Here is a 24949-nt window from a genome sequence, read left to right as displayed (position 1 = left end):
GCGAAAGGGCTATATCGCGAGTTTTCAACCCGGAAGTAAACTCCACCATCTGCGCATGCGTGCCCTTTTTTTCTATGGCCACGCATGCGTAGATGGTGGAGTTTCCCCAGCTGGGGTCCGCTTCCCAGCTGGGAAGCGATAAGAGCAACGGGGTGGGCGCGCGCGGGATCCGCTTCCCAGCTGGGAAGCAATAAGAGCAACGGGGTGGGTGGGGGAAGGCCGGGCGGCGCGCGTGCGGGGTCCGCTTCCCAGCTGGGAAGCAATGAGAGCAACGGGGTGGGCGGGGGAAGGCCGGGCGGCGCGCGCGCGGGGTCCGCTTCCCAGCTGGGAAGCAATGAGAGCAACGGGGTGGGCGGGGGAAGGCCGGGCGGCGCGCGCGTGGGGTCCGCTTCCCAGCTGGGAAGCAATGAGAGCAACGGGGTGGGCGGGGGAAGGCCGGGCGGCGCGCGCGCGGGGTCCGCTTCCCAGCTGGGAAGCAATGAGAGCAACGGGGTGGGCGGGGGAAGGCCGGGCGGCGCGCACGGGAGGTCCGCTTCCCAGCTGGGAAGCAATGAGAGCAATGGGGTGGGCGGGGGAAGGCCGGGCGGCGCGCGCGCGGGGTCCGTTTCCCAGCTGGGAAGCAATGAGAGCAACGGGGTGGGTGGGCGAAGGCCGGGCGGTGCGCGCGCGGACAAGCGGCAGCAGCGAGGCGGCGGGGAAACCCCAATCTTCGGCTCCTCGCTGCTGCGGTGGAAGTAAAAACACCATCTGCGCATGCGCAGATGGTGTTTTTACTTCCGCACCGCTACTTCGCGAAAAATCGATCATCGCTTGGGGTCCTGGAACGGAACCCTCGCGATGATCGAGGGACCACTGTATTATGAATAACTATGCAGGTTGGCTGCCTGAGATTGCAGGTTGTGAGTCATTTTTTGTGAAGTTGGACCTAGGGGTTCAGGCGGGCTTGTTGTTCATGTACCTGCCTCCCAGCTGTGTGTCAACAGACCTGCCTGCACTACTCGAGGAGGTAGCCAGGTGGGGGTGGAATTCCCCAGACTCATCATCTTGAGGTACTTAAATATACTGTCACTCGGCAAATCCTCTGGGTTGGTGGCTAACATGACAACTCTGGACCTGACTCAAGTAATTCAGGGTCCAAGTCATGAGGAGGGGACATACTCCCAACATGGTATTCCTCACAGAGCAGTTAAGCAATTATTTGAATTTAAGGGGCTTAAACACCTTGCCTTTGTCATGGTCAGACTATTTTCTGCTACGGCTCAATTTTAAGTCTCCAATCCTTCCCTGCAAGGAGGTGGAACCAATTAGGTGGTTCTGCCCCAGGTGCCTGATGGACCTGGAGGGCTTTCAGAAGGCACTTGGGGTATTAACAGATTCATTTGAACAAAATTTGGCAGAATCCCTCGTAACAGCCTGGAATATGGCCGCAAAGAGGGCTCTTGACCGGATTGCCCCTTTGAGACCTCTCTGTGGTAGTAGACCCAGGAGAGCTCTTAGGTTCACCGAGGAACTCTGGGGGATGAAACGCCACAAGAGATGTCTAGAAAAGTGTTGGAGGAAAAGCAAATCTGGATCTGGTTGGACACTTGTAAGAGCTTATATTAAGACTTACCAAGTGGCGCTTCAGACAGCAAGATGCGCATATCATATCACCTTGATTGCATCAGCAGAATCCCACCTGTTTAGGATGAATCCCTCCCTCCTCAACCTTCAGGGGGGGCTCAATGAATCCTTACAGGGCAGTGCTGAGGAATTTTATGAGTTTTTCACAGATAAAATCACTCAGATCTGGATGGACTTTGACTCCAATTGGAATGCAGTATAGCCTGACAACAAGTCAATTGAGGTGACAGGAGCACATCTTAATCCTGTTCTGTGGGAGGAGTTTGACTGTTAGTTCCGCCACCTATTTATTGAACCCATGTCTCTCCTGGCTGGTTTTGGCCAGCAGAGAGGTGACACAGAGCTGGGTCCAGGAGATTGTCAATGCTTCCTTGAGAGAGGGGTCCTTTCCGGCTCCCTTGAAGGAGGTATTTGTGCTCCCCCTCCTCAAGAAGCCTTCCCTGGACCCAGCTGTTATGAATGACTATCGCCCAGTCTCCAACCTCCCTTGTTTAGGAAAGGTTGTTGAAAAGATGGTGACGCTTCAACTCCATTGGTTTTGGATGAAGCTGATTATCTGGGTCCTCAACAGTCTGGTTTCAGGCCTTGCTACAGCATGAAAACTGCTTTAGTCTCACTGATGGGTGGGTGGGCCCAGAATAGGGGTCATTCCTTGTGCTTCTTGACCTCTCAGCAACTTTCGATACTATCGACCATGGTATCCTTCTGAGCCAGCTGGATGGGTTGGGAGTGCGAGGCACTGTTTTCTGGTGGTTCTCTCTGGTCAGTCACAGTCGGTGTTGGTAGAGGGTCAGAGGTTGGCTCCTAGGTCTCTCCCTTGTGGAGCTCCTCAGGGATTGGTGTCAACAGGCTCAAGATCAACCCTGACAAGAAGAGGTAGCTGTGGGTCCTGCCTCACAAGGACAATCCCATCTGTCTATCCATTACGCAGGGGGGGGAGCGTCTACCACCTCAGAGAGGCTCCACAACTTAGACATCCTTCTCAATCCACAGCTGAACTTAGAAAACCACCCCTCAGCTGGGACAGGGTGGATGTTTGCAGTCCTATTTTGACCTGGAGTCTCTTCTCACAGTCACTCATGCCCTTATCATCTCAAGGTTCGACTACTGCAGTGCTCTCTATGTTGGGCTACCTCTGAAGAGCGTTCAGAGACTGTAAGTGGTACAAAGTGCAGTCAAACAAGCAGTTATGGGCATGCCAAGATATGCCCATGTTTCCCAAGCACTCCACAAGCTGCATTAGTTGCCCATTGATCTCCATATGCAATTCAAAGTGTTGGTTATGCCCTATATGGGAAGGGACTAGATTACCTACAGGACCGTTTTCTGCCTTATGTATCCCAGCTACTGATTATGTCCCACAGAGTCGACCTTCTCCAGGTTTCATCAGCCAGGCAGTGCTGCCTGGTGGGGCCTAGGGGAAGAGCCTTCTCTGTGGTGGTTCCTCTGGAATCAACTGGAGATTTGCACTGCCCCCACCCTCCCAGTCTTTCCCAAAGCTCTCAAAATACATCTCTTTAGGCAAGCGCCTTGCTGCCGGATACCCCCTACCTGCTCCCCCAGCCCCATGGCCCCTTCCACCTTATCTGGGAGCTCTGGTCACCTTACCCCCACGAAGGCAGAGAGATGAAAAGTAAGAAGAGGAGGGATGAGGGACAATGTGTGTGGGGTAGGATGGATCAATTTTACCCATAAGAAATAAAGGAAATATAGCAAGTCTGGGAACCAATTAAATCTATTTCCTTTATTTCTTATGGGGAAAATTGTTTAGGATAATGAATATTTCGGGAAACGATCAACATTCCAGAATGGATTGTGGTCGTTAGCCGAGGTTATGTTCTATTAGATTTCTTCATATATTGCATTTTTCATTGTGAGCCTCCCCGAGTCCCAGGAGAAGGGCATTATAGAAAGCTGATTAATAAACAAATGATAAATAAATAAATAAACATTTCACAATGTTTCTCTCACTATAGCCCCATGCCCAACAACTACCATCAGTTCCAGGCCTTGGTGTTTGCAGCCACAGAAATCAACAAAGGTCTGGTTCTCCTCCCCAACATCTCCCTGGGCTTCCACATGTACGACAATGTCCAGTGGAATAGGAGAATTTCTTTAATCAGCCTCTTTCTGCTCTCCACGCGGGACCAAATGGTTCCTGGTTATAAATGTGACCAGAAAGACCCTCTGCTCTCTGTCATTGGAGGCGACAATGCCAAATCCTCAATGCTGATGGCCTCCATCTTCAGCATCTTCAAGGTCCCACAGGTACATTATTTGTGAACTTTGTTTCAATTTATAGATAGTTTAGCCTGCAAAATGCATTCAATTTTACTAAAGTTGGTGTCAGACTGGTAGTTTGAACATTTCTGAACATAAGAAAAATATAAATGAACTGAAAAAATGATGCTTATTGGGTTTTTAAAAATCAGAAATAAGGCCTCCCCCCCCCCCCCAAATTGCTTGCAACAATTTTCACTTTAAAAATTTTTTAGGCTTCAAATCAGAAATATATTTAATACCTTAGGCATTGATTTACTAAATGTAACATTGCTGATCATCATAAAAATATGTTTTGGGGGTGGGGGCTAACTTTTTTCTGGGCAAAATTTTACCTACGCTTGTACTGTTCCCGGGTCTATTTGACCAAACCAAAAAAAAAATTAGGTACTTAAATTTGGTCTTTTTAAAAACCTTTTTTGCTGGGAAACTAGTTTGAACATTTCTGAACAAAATGATATGAAAATTGAACTGAAATAATTGATGCATATTGGTTTATTTTTATCAAAAAGCCCCCCCCATTTATGAGCATTTCGTGTCAGTTTATATTTTTTTAGGCTACTAATCTCCAAGGGATTTCCCCCCAAAAGGTTTGATATACAAAATTGAACATTTCTGATCATAAGAAAAATATAAATGAACTGAAAAAATTGATGCTTATTGGTTTATTTTCGAATATAAGACCATAGGGTTTTATAAGCCTACTCAAGTATAAGCCTATTTTGGTATAAGCATGGGGGCCTTTTTATGAGCAAAATAAACCAATAAGCATCATTTTTGTCAGTTCAATTTTCATCTCATTATGTTCAGAAATGTTCAAACTACAAAACCAAAACCCGACTTTAGTAAAATAGAACACATTTTGCGGGCAAAACTATCTATAAATTGAAAGAAAAATTCACAAAAACATGAGGGGGGGCTTTATGTGCAAAATAAACCAATAAATATTACCTTTTTCAGTTCAATTTTCATTTCATTGTGTGCAGAAATGTTCAAACTAGTTTCCAAGTGAGAAAAGCTTTCAAAAAGACCAAATAGAAATATCTAAAATGAACAACATTCAGTCCGTGTCAAAGCAGAAGATTTGGGAGGTTTTTTGAACAGAACAGGAGGGTTAAGATACAGTTATGGAGTTGGTAAAGAACAGAAGAAGCTCAAGATGATACTAAAGGAGAGGGGAGACTTCAATAGTATATTAGTTAGAGAATCAACTTGGATTCATTTTAATATTTTATGCAGCCAGATGTGTTTTATATAACATAAAATATTGGTTGATGGTTTGTTCTCTTGGATTCTGACATGTCGCAACACTGCAGATATGTTAATTGATGGCTTGTCTTAAGAAGGGAAGAACTGTATCTCTAAAATGACTTATGCAATCAATAAAATACACAACGGGGAACCCCTAAAGTCACCATCAAACATTACTTTGTCTTTTAAAGAAGATTCTCACTTTCTCCAGCTCAGTGATGGCTTTGAATCTATTCAAGGAGACAGAAGAGTTTATCCTTCCTTCTTCCAGATTGATCCCAAGGAATCTGCTCAATATGTGGCTTTAGTCCACCTGCTTCTGTATTTCCAGTGGAATTGGGTTGGGCTTCTTGTCTCTGAAAATGACATTGGAGAACATTTCATTTCCATTCTGATGCCGATGCTGAAAGAGAAGGAGATCTGCTTGGCCTTCACTCAAAGGGTAAAACATTTTTCTGCAGATCGGTCTCGTTCATATTCCAAAATGTGGCAGAAGGCTGATACCACTATATTCTTTGGAGACTCTGCAACTCTTACAGATTTTCAGTGGTGTCTGATGGATTACGTAGATCAGGAAATGGAACCGCTTCAAAACGTTTGGATCCTGACATCCTCTTGGAAACTTATTGTAATTGAAAATGTAAACTTATGGCATTCTCTAAAGCCCTTGCATGGGGCTTTGCATTTTAGGGACCACGCGGGTGAGATCTTAGAATTCAGAAATTTCATCCTGTCTTTAGATCCCTTAAGACCACAAGGTGATATGTTTCTCCCGTTATGGTGGGAAACGATCTTTGCATGCGAATTCCACAAACCAGGTAAATTTTATCCACGGGGGACGAAATATTGTACTGGGAAAGAACATTTACAAAATGTACCATCTTCCTTGTTTGAAGCAAGCATGACAGGTGAAAGTTATAATATCTACAATGCCGTTTATGCTCTGGCACATGCTTTACATACAATGTATGGATCCACAGTTCGACCAGCCCTGATGAGGCTTGGAAAGAGGATCTCAAATGTCCAGTCATGGCAGGTAATTTCTGTGACTTTTTATCCAGTCCAAAGATCCTTAGAGAGGACGTTTTCCATATATATATTTCTGGAATTACTCCTTAAATATCTGATATAAGCATATCAGAACAGGTTAAAACAGAAATTATTAAAAACAATGATATGAATTGAGTGTAGTGTTTGATTGAAAAGGGGCAGAGGAGGAAAAACAGAAATAAATCAAAGCAGTCATCCATAAGATCCATAGAGGAAACATAAAATGAAATTCAATGCAGAGAAAAGTAAAATCCTACACTTAGGTGAGAAAAACCAAAGTCATAAATATGAATTAGAAACATAGAAACATAGAAGGCTGACGGCAGAAAAAGACCTCATGGTCCATCCTGTATTTTTATCTTAGGATGGATATATGTTTATCCCAGGCGTGTTTAAATTCAGTTACTGTGGATTTACTAACCACGTCTGCTGGAGGTTTGTTCCAAGGATCTACTAGTCTTTCAGTAAAATAATATTTTCTCATGTTGCTTTTGATCTTTCCACCAACTATCTTCAGATTATGTGCCCTTGTTCTTGTGTTCACTTTCCTATTAAAAACACTTCCCTCCTGGACCTTATTTAACCCTTTGACATATTTAAATGTTTTGATCATGTCCCCCCTTTTCCTTCTGTCCTCCAAACTATACAGATTGAGTTCATTAAGTCTTTCCTGATACGTTTTATGCTTAAGACCTTCCATCATTCTTGTAGCCCGTCTTTGGACCCGTTCAATTTTGTCAATATCTTTTTGTAGGTGAGGTCTCCAGAACTGAACACAGTATTCCAAATGTGGTCTCACCAGCGGTCTATATAGCGGGATCACAATCTCCCTCTTCCTGCTTGTTATACCTCTAGCTATGCAGCCAAGCATCCTACTTGCTTTTCCTACCGCCCGACCACACTGCTCACCCATTTTGAGACTGTCAGAAATTACTACCCCTAAATCCTTCTCTTCTGAGGTTTTTCCTAACACAGAACTGCCAATGCAATACTCAGATTGTGGATTCCTTTTCCCCAAGTGCATTATTTTACATTTGGAAACATTAAACTGCAGGGGGGACATGATCGAAACATTTAAATATGTTAAAGGTTAAATAAGGTCCAGGAGGGAAGTGTTTTTAATAGGAAAGTGAACACAAGAACAAGGGGTCACAATCTGAAGTTAGTTAGGGGAAAGATCAAAAGCAACATGAGAAAATATTATTTTATTGAAAGAGTAGTAGATCCTTGGAACAAACTTCCAGCAGACGTGGTAGATAAATCAACAGTAACTGAATTTAAACATGCCTTGGATAAACATATATCCATCCAAAGATAAAATACACAAAATAGTATAAGGGAAGACTAGATGAGGTCTTTTTCTGCCGTCAGACTTTTATGTTTCTATGTTTACTAATGCAATAGGAACAGTACAAGTGTAGAGTAAACGCAACCAGAACAGCAGGGCTAAAATGTATATAGCCAAGTACAGCAGGAGCAAAGCCAAACAATGAAAATTAAGCTTTGGGGGTAAGCATCATTTGTTTAAAATGGAGATGAAAAAGCCATGATGCAAATGCCCAGTCACTTTTGTTGTGTTTGGGGACGTAGCTAAGCATTAGGTGTTACCCCTGATTTCTCAAATCTCCCCAAACATAATTCCACAAGCTTCTTAGATACAAACTGGTCTGCTTAAAATAAGGTGCCATAACAGAATGGTAGAATCCATGATGTCACATTTGTGTCTTTCAACTGATTAGTTCTATTTCAGAAAATTTCTTTGTTTCAGATTCTTCCCTATTTAAGGAATATCCAATTCAATAACAGTGCTGGAGAGGAAGTCTCCTTCTCAGAAAATGGACTGGGATTTGCTCGTTATGATCTTTTCAACTGGGTTTTCCTCCCCAATCAATCAATAGCTCTTGTGAAAGTTGGGCAAACTGATTCTGGGGCTCCCCCGGGTCAGGATTTCATTCTTAACTCTGATGCAATCATCTGGACCACAAAGGTGAATTGAAAAGCATTGATATTAGTTCAGGGGAAGATTTGTTCTCTTCTGGAGATGCAGAATATTGTAGCTGGAGAATAATAAAATATGGCAGCTATTTTGTGAAAAAAATCTGGTATAATAGAATAGAATGGAATGGAATAGAATAGAATTTTATTGGCCAAATGTGATTGGACACACAAGGAATTTGTCTTGGTGCAAATGCTCTCAGTGTACATAAAAGATACGTTTGTCAAGAATCATATGGTACAACACTAACGTGTCCAGGTTTATGCAAACAATCAAATCATTAGGAAATAGTCAATATAAATTATAAGAATACAGGCATAGGCAACAAAGTTACAGTCATACAGTCATTTGTGGGGGGGAGATGGGTGATGGGAACGATGAGAAGATTAATAGTAGTGCAGACTTAGTAAATAGTTTGATAATGCTGAGGGAAATGTTTAGCAGAGGGATGGTGTTCGGGGGGAAAAACATTCTTGTATCTAATTGTTCTGGTGTGCAGGGCTCTACAGCATCATTTTGAGTGCAGTAGTTGAAACAGTTTGCATCCAGGATGTGAGGTGTCTGTAAGTATTTTCACAGCCCTCTTTTTGACTCATGCAGTATGCAGGTCCTCAATGGAAGGCAGGCTGGTGGCAATTGCTTTTTCTGCAGTTCTGATTCTCCTCTGAAGTCTGTGTTGGTTTTATGTGTCTATGACTGTTTGCCACCACCACTTGCCTGCCCCGTTTGGTCCCCAGGCTTCCACCCCCAACCATTTGGGTGCTGCCTTTTCTCCTTGGCTCATTTGCCAAATAGGTGCAAGAGCCCATTCGTCTTGCCTTTTGGATGCAGGGGACATTTTGCCACCGGCCAATCAGAGGAGAAAGAATCCCACCCCCTGCCTCATTCCTTCCTTTCCATTCCCCTCCACTCTGCCTGCGTGTATGTGTGTGGAAGCAGACTTTTTAGGAGAAGGAATGGGAGGGGTTCTCTCTCCCTATGTGTGTGTGTGTGTATGTGTGTGTGTGTAAGGATGGTAAGAGGAGGGTGGAGTCTCTCTCCCCCCATGAGTGCACTGTGTGTGTCTGTGTGTGTGTGCGCACGCACGCGAGCTGGCAGGATGGCACGGGTGTGTGTGGATGTTGCACACATAGGCTTCCTCTCTCACTGGCTGGGATGGCTCGCTGGCTACTCTTCCCGAGACTTGTGAAGATTGTCACTCAAGAGTATATCATACAGTTGAAGAGTCTGATCTTTGATTAAAATAAAATAAAATAAAAGATAGAGAGAGGGTTACGAGTAGTGTTTATTATTTATTTATTTATTAGATTTGTATGCTGCCCCTCTCCATAGACTTGGGGCAGCTACTGTTGGGCGAACCGAACCTGCAAAGTTCGGGTTCGTACTGAACTTTGCGCGGTTCAGTATACTGAACCCGAACCTGAATTTTTGCAAAAGTTTGGGTTTGGGTTCGGGAGAGCGCTGGGAAGCGCCCCGACTGTTCCCAGAAGATGACAGCTGGGCGGCGGCGTTTCCTGGCGCTTTCCCGAGTGCCGAACTCGAAAGTTCTGCAAAGGTTCGGGTTCGGGTTCGGCACCCGAACCCAAACCTTTGCCGAACTTTTGAGTTCAGCACTCGGGAAAGCACCAGGAAGCGCTGCTGCCCAGCTGTCATCTTCCATTTTTTAAAAAAATTCGGGTGCCGATCCTGAACCTGAACTTTGTTGGGTTTGCCCAACACTAGTTACGACTTCCGAGGAAGAATCGCTGTGGAAAAAGCATTCGATGTAGCAATAGACAAGCTTGCTTTCTCTCATGGGTGGCAATCCCCACAGGAATCTTCCCCTCCCCACGTGCACCTGGCCGATCCTTTTCTGATATTTCCTCAGACGTTAATGTAACCAATCCCTGTCTCCATTCTCCTGTTCAGCATCCATGTAAGGGACATTCATTGCCTAATTCACCTAGGAAATATTTTTGGTTTCTGGGAAGCTCAGGTGATCCATGTCTTTGGAAGACTTCATTTTGATTGCAATAGAAATGTGGAGAAGAATAAATGAATCAGGTTTCTTGCCTCTGCCATCTCAAACATTTTCCTTTTTCTCTCTTAGAAAGTGCCCTTTGGCAGGTGTGCCATGAAGAGGTGCCAAGCAGGAGAGAGGAGAAGTGTTCCTGAGGGCAGGCAGGTCTGCTGTTACCAATGTGACCCTTGTCCAGAAGGGACCGTTTCTAATCAGACAGGTAGATCAAATATCAAAATCAGATCTTCCAGGATCAGTTCATGTCAGAGAAAGAGGAGATCCAGCTATCCAGGTCTGCTAACACTCAATTTAAGAGCCGGGATGGCACAGCAGGTAGAGTGTTGTACTGCAGGCCACTGAAGCTGACTGTAGATCTGAAGGTCAGCGGTTCAAATCTCATCACCGGCTCAAGGTTGACTCAGCCTTCCATCCTTCCGAGGTGGGTAAAATGAGGACCCAGATTGTGGGGGCAATATGCTGGCTCTGTTAAAAAGTGCTATTGCTAACATGTTGTAAGCCGCCCTGAGTCTAAGGAGAAGGGCAGCATAAAAATCGAATAAATAATAAATTTAAAAAAATAAACAACAACAACAGCACAGAGAACCAATAGATTTGAAGCAGAAAGCAGAGAACTTAAGGCAAAGAACTCTCATTGCTGTGATGCTTGTGGATCAATCTTTCCTCTCTCACTCTTGTAACTAATTTCTCTGTAAACCACTTTGGATCAGGAAAAGACAAACCTTCCTCTCCCAAAACTCAGTAGACATTTTCATGATATTCTCTGTTGTATTTTAGATCTTCTTAAAACAAACACATAAAAAATACACAAACAGAAAAAAAAGAGCAGGATTTCTGACTGACAGATCTATCAGTCTTTTTTGTGATTCCACTAAAAAGTGGGGAAGAAATGGCAATCTCTCACACACTAGAAGCTACAATATCCATGGAAAAAGCTAGGAAGGAAATTTGACCTGTTTGCACCAGTTCAGGGGAGGCACTAGGGAGAATTTCAATCTGTTTGCTGAGCTGGTAAAAAAACACCCCTGGTTAGTCCAGCCCTGCCCACTCACTTACCTGGACACTTGCCTGCCTTTGCAAGCTGGCCACAGTAACTGGTGGAAGGCCACATTGAAGGCAGGCAAGCAAGCATGTTGGAGCCCCTGGCCATGAGGAAGGGAGCTAGTAACCTATTGCCTTCCCCTTGGCTCTGCCATGCCTGCTTGCCTTCCATGCAGCCTTCCTGGCAGTCTCCCATGCCCACTTGTTTTCCAAAATCCAGACCCACATAGAACCCATGATGAGAGATGTGCCACTTCTGGGCTGGGCCAGCAAGCAGGTGGTTGGGCGCCCCCTGGTGGAGACACAGCCAGTGCACTGGGACTGAGAGGAGCAGTGGCAATGGCACTCCAGGAGGTCGGGTGGATGTCCCAGGGCTGAACATGCAGTGTTCACATGCAGCCCCAAGACTTCTGCCCTCCCTCCCAGGGCGCCACTGCAACCCTGGAGCTTGCCTTTGCCTCTGCAGTCCCCTGGCCCCTGGTGCAGCACAAATATTGCTTTTTCCCTTCTCTTTCTAGGCACAGCACTTCTGCTTGTTGGGCCACTTCCCTGCAGCCAGCAATTCTGTGTCCAGCTGCTTTGCTTTTTCCCACTTTTAGGGAGACTCACAAAATTGCACAGCAGCCCTAGCACCAGAATGGCGGAGGCATGCAATCCAGATGCCACCTACCCCGATAGAGAGGGGTGGCATACAAATCTAATTAATAATAATAATAATAATAATAATAATAATAATAATAATAATAATAATGGTGCTTGTTTGGTGCATCAGCAAGCAAGCCAAGACAGAGGGATGAGGGGCTAGTGCATTGGGATCACCTCTGCCTCCCTCATGCCTGTGTCTCCACCTTATGATGGTGCTACCACACAAGTCTCCCAGGAGGAAAAAGAGGAAAACAGAAAAGTGGCCGGTTGCGAGGCTGCCAGCCTTGGGAAGTGGCCCAGCAGGCAGAAGTACAGCACCCAGAAAGAGACAGGTGAAAATCATTCTGTGCTGAAGCAGAGGCATTCTGAGCTTTCAGCGTATTTGTTTGTTTGTTTGTTTTATTTATTTATTTATTTATTTTATTTACTTATTCATTCATTCATTTATTTATTTTTATTTATTACATTTGTATACTGCTCCTCTCCATAGACTTGTGGCGGCAGGATTGCAACGCTGAAGACTCAGAATGGAGCCATTTTTGTGAAGGGCAGGAAAATTGAGGATTTTCCTTTCTGTCATCCATTCCTGAAGCTCAGCACAAACTGAGGAAAGGATGGTAGGCAGGAAAATTCTGCTCCCCATTTCATGACAAGGAGTGGCTGGGAGGGGAGAGGCTGGGTTAGGTGCCCCTCATGGTGAGTGATATTGAGTTGGCCATGCCTACCAAGTCACATGACTCCCCCAAATTTGAATTTCACCACTGGAATAAGCCATTGACTGGAAACATCTTTGTTTAAAGAACAAACAAACCACAACAGCTAGAGCTGAACACCTGCTTGTCCAGTGCTAACCTATCCAAAACATCATCAATAATATACAAAAGATGAACCTGGTTCATGCACCATGAAATGCACAAACGGCTCTTCCATCACTTTGTGGACTGTCCGTAGTAGAAAGGGGAAATCATGCCACAGCAGAGGGAGGGAGGAATAATGAAGGAGAAATAAATATTCTTGGAATGCTCAGGCAAAGACTTGATTTCTGTATTTCAGATGCAGCTCACTGTGAACCCTGCCCAGAAGACCAATATCCAAACAAGGACAAGGACCACTGCATTGCCAAGACGATCCACTTCCTTGCCTATCAAGATACCCTGGGATACACTTTAGTTTCTCTCAGTCTTTCTCTCACTTTTATCACAATAGCAGTTCTGGCAATTTTCCTTAAAAATCATGACACACCAATCGTCAAGGCCAACAACCAAGATCTCAGCTACATCCTCCTGGTCTCCCTCCTGCTCTGCTTCCTCTGCTCCTTCCTCTTTATCGGTCGACCTGGGAAATTCACCTGTCTCTTCCAACAGTCTGCCTTTGCCATTCTTTTTTCTCTTGCAGTTTCTTCTGTGTTGGCAAAAACTGTCATGGTGGTTATGGCCTTCATAGCCACCAAGCCAGGAAACAGGACAAGGAATCTCTTAGGAAAACCACTGACCAACTCCATTGTCTTGCTCTGTCCACTGGTCCAAGCAATTCTTTGTACAATCTGGCTAATAACCTCTCCCCCATTTCCCAACTTTGACTTCCACTCACTACTAGGAGAGACAATCTTGAAATGTAATGAAGGCTCAGCTTCCATGTTTTATGCTGTCCTTGCCTACTTGGGTTTCCTGGCCCTCATCAGTTTCACAGTGGCTTTTCCTGCCAGGAAATTGCCTGACAGCTTTAATGAAGCCAAGTTCATTACTTTTAGCATGCTGGTCTTTTGCAGTGTTTGGATCACTTTCCTCCCCACCTACCTGAGCACCAAAGGAAAATCCATGGTGGCCGTGGAGATCTTCTCCATTTTGTCCTCTGGGGCTGGTCTGTTGGCTTGCATTTTTTTCCCCAAATGCTACATTATCTTATTCAGGCCAGATCTGAATCAGAGAAAAAATATAATGGGGTGCAAGAATCTCTGATTTATATGTTAAAAAGTGTAAGAAAAAAATAAAAGTACCATGTCCTGGTAAAAGGGTAAAGGATAAGGTATGTTGAAATACTATGTTAAAATCTAAACATGATTACACACTAATAAATGTAGTTTTGGCATAGCCATTTGAAATTAACCTTTAAAAACCTTAATAAACAAAATATAAGGGAGTATGTTAGATGGAAAGTGAGGGGAAGTCAAAGGGAGAATAAAAGGACAAGTTGACCTGATGAGATATAAGTTTGCAGCATAAGCAGAACAATAAGTGATTAATTAAAAATGGTTATCAGAAAATGCTGAATATCTGAAGAGAAAGAGCCAAGGAATGTAAAAGTTTGCCAATGATGTTATGTAAGGGTGTTGAAGAGGTAAGTCCAAAAAATGGACAGAAAAAGCTATTATAAATATATGGCATTTTGTATCTGGAAGTTACCCCGATGGCATGGAAATTGCTTTATGTCCTGTCTCTTTTGTCTGATATTGCACATATTCGGGGGGGGGGGGGTGTAGTAAATAATGTTTTCCTTTTATTATTCTTTGGACCTCCTTTAATTAATCTCACACAAGTAGTAACTTTTATTTTGCCTTTGGGATCTTTGTTTAATTGGATATGGCTTCTTAACAATGATGAAATAAGAGAGTGGCTTGTTCTTCAAATGATTGGAAATCGTGGAAATATTTGGTGGCACAGTGTAAAAATGCAGGATTGCAGACTAATTTTGGGATTCAATCCTTACCGCCTCAAGGTTGATTCAGACTTCCCTCTTTCCGAGGTCAGTAAACTGAGGGCCCAGGTTGTTAGAGACAATTATCTGACTCTGTAAACTGCTTTGAGAGGGCTGCAAAGCACTGTAAAGCAGTATATAAGTCAAAGTGCTATTGCTATTTTATAATAATCTCTGTCCAAATATACATCATTTTTAGTTCCTGTTCGAAATTCCTTCTATTTGCATTTCAGATTTGGTACAATACAATTAAGAATATTGAAACATTTCTCCTTAGGTCTCAGTATTGTGAAGTGATATGCTTAACTAATTAGAATAACACATTAAATAATCTTTTGGACAGTAAAGGTGACCAAGAAGGAAATACTTGAACACATAACACCAGATGTGCTGTTTGAAGGAAATTATGAAACTGAGTCTCACTTACTTTGGTCATATGGAGTAGGGATGTTCACTGGAGAAAGCAATTATGTTTGGAAGAGTTAGCGGAAATAGGAAACCAGACCACCAAAAGGTTAGCTGGACACCATCAAAGGTGACACCAGCTGGCTCATAAAAACAACTCAAAAAAGTAGTGCAAGATCACCAGCAGTGGTTGGTAGCAGGAAGAACGGGGTGGGATATAGTTCCACCAGCGGAAATGAAGCTGTGTGCCCAGCACTATCCCCCCCTCCCATCCTCCTTCTCCTCCTCCTCGGAAAGCAGCAGGGAGACCAGCACCGGCAGGAGTTGCAAAGGGCCCATTTCCTCCCCCCTCTTTTCTCAACAGCTGATTGGCACCCATTCGCCTAGATACCCATCCTGAGGCAGAGGGCAACCCAGGAAGGAGAGCATGGGAAACACAAAGCAAATTGTCACCCCAGCGAGCGACACTGGTAAGGTTGTAAGTCGAGGACTTAACAATTCACTTGAACAATGATGATTGTTCAAGCCACTCCCACCTGGTCACAAGGCTGGCAAGCCACTCCTACCCAGTCACATGATTATCAAGCCACAACCACAAAATAAGCCACACCTACAGTGTGGCAGTAAAAATTTTGGCTGCCCATTATTGATCACAAGATATGGAGATACCTTCCCCATAGAATCACCAAGAGTTATATCCAACTGAACATGGATATGGATCCATATTATATGTTGGTTAGAGAGACTCTAATACATGAAGTGACAAGGTATAAGATGCAAACAGAGACAGCATACACTGAATTGCACCACCAAGTGGTTAGAACAGGAACATATGCACAGTGTATGAGCTAAACCAGTGAAGGGCATTCACGCATCTGGCAGGCATGTGCATGAATGAATGAACTGTATTGTATAGTAGATAGTTTATTTGCAAGTCTAGAAGATCGGAAGTCTTGTCTTTATTGAGGAAACTGTCTGGAATCCACCACGTTTCCTACACAAATTCAAAATAACTCTGACATTTAAGAAATGTGACCCTTCTTTATTTACAATTTTTACTGGACTGTTGTATGCTGCTCAGAATCATCTTGTATGAAATGGGTGGCTATATAAATTTCATTAATCAGTTTCATCCCTTGTCTTATGGGTATATGTAAACCAGTTATTCCATCTAAATGTTGGCATAATTGCAATCTCTTACTAGGGTACAGCTAACTGTCAGCATGCCCCATTAGAACCCATTCTATCTGAGCATATTATGACATAGGCCAAACTCCATCTCATGTGCAAGTGCTCAATTTCATGTCAGTCAAAACCTCAACTTTACCTTGACTCTCAAGGTATCTGCTTTGTGGATTAACAAGAGACAAAAACATGTTTTTCCCTACCTGAGGTGCAAACAACACCCATTGTTGAGTGGGTAGGACAATTGCTTTTCCTTGTAATTATCAGAAGAACACCAATTCTTAATGTATTCTCTCTGGATTTCAACCCACAAGAATCTTCTAAGGTAAAACTTGCTTTAAAACAAATATGCTCTGGGTTTCCCCAGTGGTGGGAGACCTTAGCTTGTCTTCCAAAAAGCTAGCTCTGGGGTTTGATGAGACTAAAATGATCTTCATGCTAGAGCCCAGAAACCATGACTGATACAATAGTAGTTTATTGATTGATTATTCTTGTGACCTTATCTTTACAATAGAATATAGCACAAAGTCTCATTTCAGAATATGACAGATAGAAGCAAATAAAGCAATACAATACAAATGTGTTAAATGCAAAGAGACATCCAATGGATTTGCCCTGGGGCCATTCTGCTTACAGTGAAGGCTCAACTATGTAAATCTGGTGAGATTTCAAAGGCTGCCTGCAATTCAACTTCTACAAAATCTTCGATTTCTGATCTAGGAGGAAAGGTGAAAAGATGGCTAGGTTGCCTCTCCTCCTCCTGCTGCTGCTCTTCTGGCTCCTGCCCCCAATTGTTGCTAAGAAGGTTCAAACCATATGTGCCTTGGCAAAACATGTAAAGGTCCGAGATCAATGGGAGTTTTACAGGCCTGGTGATCTGATTATTGGAGGGAATTTGCCCCGGGTTACTTTCGTGAAATCCAAAATACCAGATTTTCAAGGGTTCCCATTGCAGCTTAACATTGGTATTGTGTAAGTTTTACCTGGTGTGGGAAAAATGTAGGTGACTGTTTTCTTTCCTTTCGACTCAGGGCTTCCTTTCAGAAATGCTTCTTCTAGGAATCTTCAGATCTTTGTCTTTATCTTACTAAAGAGGAAAATTCAAGAAATAGGCTAGAATTTCCCAACTTAGAAACATAGAAACATAGAAGTCTGACGGCAGAAAAAGACCTCATGGTCCATCTAGTCTGCCCTTATACTATTTTCTGTATTTTATCTTAGGATGGATATATGTTTATCCCAGGCATGTTTAAATTCAGTTACTGTGGATTTATCTACCACATCTGCTGGAAGTTTGTTCCAAGGATCTACTACTCTTTCAGTAAAATAATATTTTCTCATGTTGCTTTTGATCTTTCCCCCAACTAACTTCAGATTGTGTCCCCTTGTTCTTGTGTTCACTTTCCTATTAAAAACACTTCCCTCCTGGACCTTATTTAACCCTTTAATATATTTAAATGTTTCGATCATGTGCCCCCTTTTCCTTCTGTCCTCCAGACTATACAGATTGAGTTCATTAAGTCTTTCCTGATACGTTTTATGCTTAAGACCTTCCACCATTCTTGTAGCCCGTCTTTGGACCCGTTCAATTTTGTCAATATCTTTTTGTAGGTGAGGTCTCCAGAACTGAACACAGTATTCCAAATGTGGTCTCACCAGCATTCTATATAGTGGGATCATAATCTCCCTCTTCCTGCTTGTTATACCTCTAGCTATGCAACCAAGCATCCTACTTGCTTTCCCTACCGCCTGACTGCACTGTTCACCCATTTTGAGACTGTCAGAAATCACTACCCCTAAATCCTTTTCTTTTGAAGTATTTGCCAACACTGAACTGCCAATACAATACTCAGATTGAGGATTCCTTTTCCCCAAGTGCATTATTTTACATTTGGAAACATTAAACTGCAGTTTCCATTGCTTAGACCATTTATCTAGTAAAGCTAAATCATTTACCATATTACAGACGCCTCCAGGAATATCAACCCTATTGCACACTTTAGAGTCATCGGCAAATAGGCAAACCTTCCCTACCAAACCTTCCCCTATGTCACTCACAAATATATTAAAAAGAATAGGACCCAGAACAGATCCTTGTGACACACCGCTTGTAACCTGACTCTGCTCAGAATACTCGCCATTAACAATAACTCTCTGATGTCTACGCTTCAGCCAGCTGCAAATCCATTGAACTATCCAGGGATTAAGTCCAATCTTCACTAATTTATCTATCAGCTCTTTATGTGGAACCGTATCAAAGGCTTTGCTGAAGTCCATGTAGGCAATATCCACGGCACCACCTTCATCCAACACCTTTGTGACATAGTCAAAGAAATCAATGAGATTAGTCTGACATGATTTGCCTTCAGTAAAGCCATGCTGATTTGGGTCTAATAAGTTATTGTTTTTTAGGTGCTGATTTATCCTCTTTTTGAGTAGAGTCTCCATCATTTTAACTACAACTGATGTCAAGCTAACTGGCCTGTAGTTACCAGCTTCTTCTCTACTGCCCTTCTTGTGAATAGGCACAACACTGGCCATTCTCCAATCCTCAGGAACTTCTCCTGTTAACAAGGATTGGTTAAACAAATCAGTCAGGGGGGTAGCAATGACAGATCTGAGTTCTTTAAGAACTCTGGGGTGGATGCCATCTGGACCCATTGCCTTATTTATCTTTAATCGTTCAAGTTCTTCTAAGACATCGGCTTCTAAGATCACTGGATCTGAATCCGTACAGCTGGAAGCAATGCTATATCCCTCTATAGTATTATTTTGTAAGGTGTCTTTTGAGAAAACTGAACAGAAGTAGCTATTGAAATGGTCAGCGATCTCCTTATTCCCATTAATGCATGTATTATTCCCGGTACTAAGCTTCGTGATGCCGCAGTTTTTCTTCTTCTTATCATTAATATATCTGAAGAAGGTTTTATCCCCCTTCTTTACAGATTTGGCAATTTCTTCCTCTTTTGAGGCTTTAGCAGCATATATTATCTGTTTCGCCTCCTTCTGTCTCATTTTATATACCTCCCTATCAGCTATACTTCCAGACTCTTTATACCTCCTATAGGCAGCCTTTTTTTCATTGACTATAGCCCTTACATCATTGCTAAACCATAGCGGTTTCTTCTTCCTTTTACCTTTAGTTATTTGTCTTACATACAGTCCAGTGGCTTTTAAGATGGCCTTTTTTAATACAGTCCACTGGATGCTCGCTCCTGCCATTTTATCCCTCCCCTTTAATTCATTATCTAAATATTCTCCCATTGCATTAAAATTTGTTTTTCTGAAATCCAATACTTTGGTTGCATTATAGGATTGCTCACAATGAGTTTTTACATCAAACCACAAACATAGATGGTCACTGCAACCTAAATTTTCTCCCACCTTGACATCTGAAACCCAATTCCCATTCGTAAAAACTAAATCTAGAATATTCTCCCCTCTAGTTGGTGTCTTAACCAGCTGTGCCAGAGCTGCTCCTGTAAAGGCCTCTACTATATTCTTACTTTTGCATGTAAGGGCACTGGGGATATTCCAGTCAACATCAGGCATGTTGAAATCACCCATAACCACAATATCTCCCTTTACTGCCATTTGGGTAATTTCATCCACCATCTTGTTGTCATATTCCTCGGATTGCCCTGGAGGCCTATAGATCACCCCAATTCTAATGACAGAACCTTCTTTATTTTGCATGCAAATCCAGAGAGTCTCTAGATCTTGACACGTATTTTGAATTAGTGTTGTTTTTAGACTTTCTTTAATATAAATGGCTACTCCACCTCCCCTTCTCTCTATTCTATCCTTCCTATACAGTGTATATCCTGGTATGGATATTTCCCATTCATTAGAATCCTTAAACCATGTCTCAGTTATGGCAACCAGGTCCAAATTATCTCTAGATATTATGGCCATTAATTCACAGAGCTTGTTGCTCAAGCTTCGAGCATTTGTGCACATTACCCGAAGAACATTATTTTCGTTATTAGTTTGCCCCTTATCATCAACAACTACATCTATATTATTTGCAACTCCCTTTTCATAAGCTTCCAAAAACTGCTTTATCCTCATTGGTCGGGGACAGAAATCACCCACATCAGTTACATCTCTGTCCCCTTTACCTAGTTTAAATGCCTGTCCAAAAAAGTTCTGAATTCCTCACCGAGCACCTGGGTACCTCTGTATGATGGATGCAAACCATCCCTCTTAAACAACTCCCTATTAGACCACCTACTGACATCATGACTTACATAGCCAAAACCTTCAGCTTTACACCACTGCCTTAACCACACATTAAACTCTCTGATACACGTTGTTTTATCCTCTTGGCCACAAACCGGTAACACCTCTGAGAAAGTCACTGAATCAGTTATTTTACCCAGCTCCACACTTAGACATTGAAAATCTCTTTTTACTACATTAACATTTCTCTGGGACAAATCATTTGTGCCAAGATGCACCACCACATCAACGTTATTACCTTTACTCACAGTCTTAACAATGTTTGTAATCCGCCTCCTGTCCCTGCTGGCAGTGGCCCCTGGGAGACACCTCAGCACCTTAACCACATCCTTGCCAGAACTCTTCACGAGGAAGATGAGCTATAAGATAAAGGTGAGGAAGGACAACACCTATGAGACTTTAGCTGCGCTGGTGAAGAAGCTGATGTGTAACTTTAGTTTAGTTTAGTTTATTATTTTATATTATATTTTATTCTATTCTATTTTATGTTATTTTATTTTATTTTGTCAAACGTGTACAGTGATCCCTCGTTTCTCGCTGGGGATGTGTTCCAAGACCACCCATGAAAAACGAATTTCCATGAAGTAGAGGAAAGATATTTTTTAATGAATTTAACGAGTATTTGGACTTTTAAAACACAGCCTTTACATTAAACATTCTATAATGTTTCTCAGCTGGAACTGATGAAGTGGACAAGGCCATTGGATCTGTGAGTTCTGCAACCTGCTTACTGGATCCGTGTCCCTCCTGGCTGGTCTCGGCCAGCAGGGAGGTGACACGGAGCTGGGTCCAGTAGATTGTCAATGCTTCTTTGGGGAGGGGGTCCTTTCCGGATACCTACAAGAAGGCACTTGTGTGCCCCCTCCTCAAGAAGCCTTCCCTGGACCCAGCCATTCTTAACAACTATCGGCCAGTCTCCAATCTTCCTTTTATGGGGAAGGTTGTTGAGAAGGTGGTGGCACTCCAGCTTCAGTGGTCCTTGGAAGAAGCTGATTATCTATACCCTCAGCAGTCAGGATTCAGGCCCGGCTACAGCACGGAAACCGCTTTGGTTGCGTTGATGGATGATCTCTGGCGGGCCTGGGACAGGGGTTTATCCTCTGTCCTGGTGCTTCTCAACATTTCAGCGGCTTTCGATACCATTGACCATAGTACCCAGAGAAGGCCAACTCTGTGGGACCTAACTGGTCACTGGGATTTGTGCGGCAGAAGGCGGTCTTGGAGATATTCTGGTCCGGTGCCATGAAGGGGTTTATAGGTCATGACCAATACTTTTAATTGTGACCGGAAACTGATCGGCAACCAATGCAGACTGCGGAGTGTTGGTGTGACATGGGCATACCTAGGGAAGCCCATGATTGCTCTTGCAGCTGCATTTTGTACGATCTGAAGTTTCCGAACACTGTTCAAAGGTAGCCCTATGTAGAGAGCATTACAGTAGTCGAACCTCGAGGTGATGAGGGCATGAGTGACTGTGAGCAGTGACTCCCGGTCCAAATAGGGCCGCAACTGGTGCACCAGGTGAACCTGGGCAATCGCCCCCCTTGCCACAGCTGAAAGAGTGGTGTAATCCAGTGTAGAAGTTGTAGATTACAAGATAACTTTTTTCTGAAACCAAATTGTTTGTGAGGGAATAGGTTATTTGCCTCTAAGTGGAGGGTAATGGATTGGTTACAGATTGATTCCACGACTTTGCATGTGATGCAACATAAAGTGATTGGTATGTAATTTTCAACTAGGCTGGGGTCTCCCCATACAAGGAACTTTCTAAGGGAAGGTGGGTATAGCAGAAAACATGCCAGAGAATCAAAGCTGAGAGGACCTTCTAAGTTCAAATCCTTTTCCTTCATGCCAGTGATGTGCTTTTCACAATTTCACTGAACTGTGAGTCTGTTCAAGCTGCCAGAAACACTTTCCAGGACTAAGATTTATAGCCCTCTGACTCATAGCCTGGGAGTTCTTATCTACAACTTATTAGAGAGAAAGCAGACAAATATAATGTGAAAAATGATCATATTTAATAGGAGGAGGCATTATATTCATAAGACTTCTTGCATTCGGTAGCTTGCATCTAAGGTCAGAAATAGTAGTTGTAGTAGTAGTAGTAGTAGTAGTAGTAGTAGTAGTAGTAGTAGTAGTGGCACAATGACTTTGAACATAGTCACAGGGAAAAGTTCAATCTTTTGCCAATGTGGGGTACTATAATTATGATTATAAATGTCAGCTGTGCCCCCATCCACCCATTGCAGAGGATTCCATCCAAGTGAAGAAGAGAGGGAGCACAGAGGACAATAAAATGATCTGAGATATGGACAGACATTCTTTTCTCATTTCTCAGAATACCATCCAAGCGGAATCTAGGAAAATCCTTAGAACACACACCCCAAAATCCCACCAATGAAACAGATTACAGATTAACAGATTTGGAAGGAAACATGTAGACCATCTAGAGCAACATTCCCTACACCAATGATTACCCCCTACACCAGGGATGACGAACCTATGGCACAGGTGCCCCAGGTAGCACGTGGAGCCATATTTGCTGGCATGTGAGCTAATGCCCAAATCAGCTCCAATGTGCATGTGTATGCTGGCCAGCTGACTTTTGGCTTGCACAGAGGCTCTGTAGCAGAGTGTTTTTGGCTTCCAGAGAGCCTCCAAGGGGGTGGGGGAGAGCATTTTTACCCTCCCTTGGCTTCAGGGAAGCCTTTGGAGCCTGTGGAGGGCAAGACTCAAGCCTACTGGGCCCACCAGAAGTGGGGGGATGGCATTTCTGAACATCAGAGGGACTCTGGGGGGCAGGGGAAACTGTTTTCACCCTCCCCAAGCATTGAATTATGGGTGTAGGCACTCATGCATGCATGATAGTGCATGCCTATGCTCTTTCGGCACCAAAATAAAATTGCCATCGCTATCCTACACCAAAAAGCCTCTCCGAGTCCTTGGAGTGGACAGCATAGAAAGAAAGAAAGAAAGAAAGAAAGAAAGAAAGAAAGAAAGAAAGGGAAGGGAAGGGAGGTCAACTTTCCCAGCACACAAAATCAAACAAAATATAATGCTCTCCAATATTTTTCTCTCTATAGACTCACATCCATATACTACCAACATTTCCTGGCCTTGAGGTTTGCTGTCATGGAGGTGAACAAGGATCTGGATCTCCTCCCTAATATCACACTTGGCTTCCACGTCTATGAGAATGGCCAGATTCAGAGGGAGATTTTCTCACACAGCCTCTCTCTTCTGTCTACACGAGGCAGGATGGTTCCAGGTTATAAATGTGACAGGCAGGACCTTCTGCTCTCCATCATTGGAGGGGACAATGCCAAATCCTCAGGGCTGATGGCCTCCATCTTCAGCATCTACAAGGTCCCACAGGTAAGGGGGGGTATAATATGTAATAGAAGCAACAGAAGCCAAGGAGGTGTTGGAGGGACACATTTTATATGTCAAGATACATTTGTATATTAACAGTAATGGGCAGCCAAAATTTTTACTGCCACTCTGTGGTTGTGGCTTATTTTGTGGGTGTGGCTTAATGGTCATGTGACAAGGTAGGAGTGGCTTGCTGGCCATGTGATCAGGTGGGAGTGGCTTGAATGATCACCATTCAAGTGAACTGTTAAGTCCTTGACTTACAACCTTACCAGTGTCGTTCACTGGGGTGACAATTTGCTTCTCGTTTCCTGCGCTCTCCTTCCTGGGTCGTCCCCTCACCTCAGGCTGGGTAGCTAGGTGAACTGGTGCTGCCAGAAACATAAATTCTCCAGTGCCACTTCCATCCATGCCTTCTGCTTGCACCTCAGGCATGAGGTGGCCGCATGAAGCTGGAGGGGAGCTGGGCAGGAGAGAGGGAAGCTCCCCCGAGGCCAGGAAAGAGGAAAAAAGCAAGGAGCGCAGACGCAGCAGCAGGGGAAAAAAGGAGATCCGAACCAAGACCAGTAATCCAGGAAGTGACAGGCGCCAATCATCTGGAGCTGCGCACGCATCTTCATTTCCTCCAGTAGAACTGTGTTCCACCCCATCCTGCCTGCTGCCCACTCCTGTATATAACCACTAAGTGATATTGATATAATTCTGGAAGAGGAATCATTTCCTGACTTTCACGAAGTTCATTATCTTTCTGCGCCTTTCAGTACAGTTTATTCTCTGCATCAAGTGGTTGGTTTGTCCCCTAGACTTCTGATCTATGACAACCAGGCAAAACAGAGAAGAAGATGAAGCCCTCCACTTAAAGTGGATAAAACTGACTGATGGGGCAATAAAGCATACAATGAGGAGCCTTGAAGTCATCATTAAAATGTACTTTGTCTTTTAAAGAGGATTCTCATTTTCTCCAGCTTGGCGTTGGCTCTGAGTTCACTGAAGGAGACAGAAGAATTCATCCTTCCTTCTTCCGGATTAATCCCAGTGAATTTCCTCTGTATGTGAAGTTAGTCCAGCTGCTCTTGTACTTCCAGTGGAACTGGGTTGGGTTGGTGGTCCCTGATGATGACAATGGGGGACATTTCATTTCATCTGTG

General features: G+C 43.5%; 1 protein-coding gene across 1 annotated transcript; it reads left to right on the top strand.

Annotated features, from left to right (window-relative positions):
* Nucleotides 1-5548: 5548 nt before the first annotated feature.
* LOC139158187 (vomeronasal type-2 receptor 26-like) lies at nucleotides 5549-13861 on the top strand. Its single transcript, XM_070735606.1, has 4 exons — nucleotides 5549-6190; nucleotides 7973-8191; nucleotides 10290-10419; nucleotides 12957-13861. The coding sequence occupies exons 1-4, from the start codon at nucleotides 5549-5551 to the stop codon at nucleotides 13859-13861; spliced, it is 1896 nt and encodes a 631-aa protein (XP_070591707.1).
* The last annotated feature ends 11088 nt before the right edge of the window (nucleotides 13862-24949 follow it).

This window comes from Erythrolamprus reginae, chromosome 1, assembly GCF_031021105.1.
Source record: "Erythrolamprus reginae isolate rEryReg1 chromosome 1, rEryReg1.hap1, whole genome shotgun sequence".
Lineage (NCBI taxonomy): Eukaryota > Metazoa > Chordata > Lepidosauria > Squamata > Dipsadidae > Erythrolamprus > Erythrolamprus reginae.
Note: the sequence above shows the minus strand (reverse complement) of the source record. Positions and strands in the feature narration are given on the sequence as shown.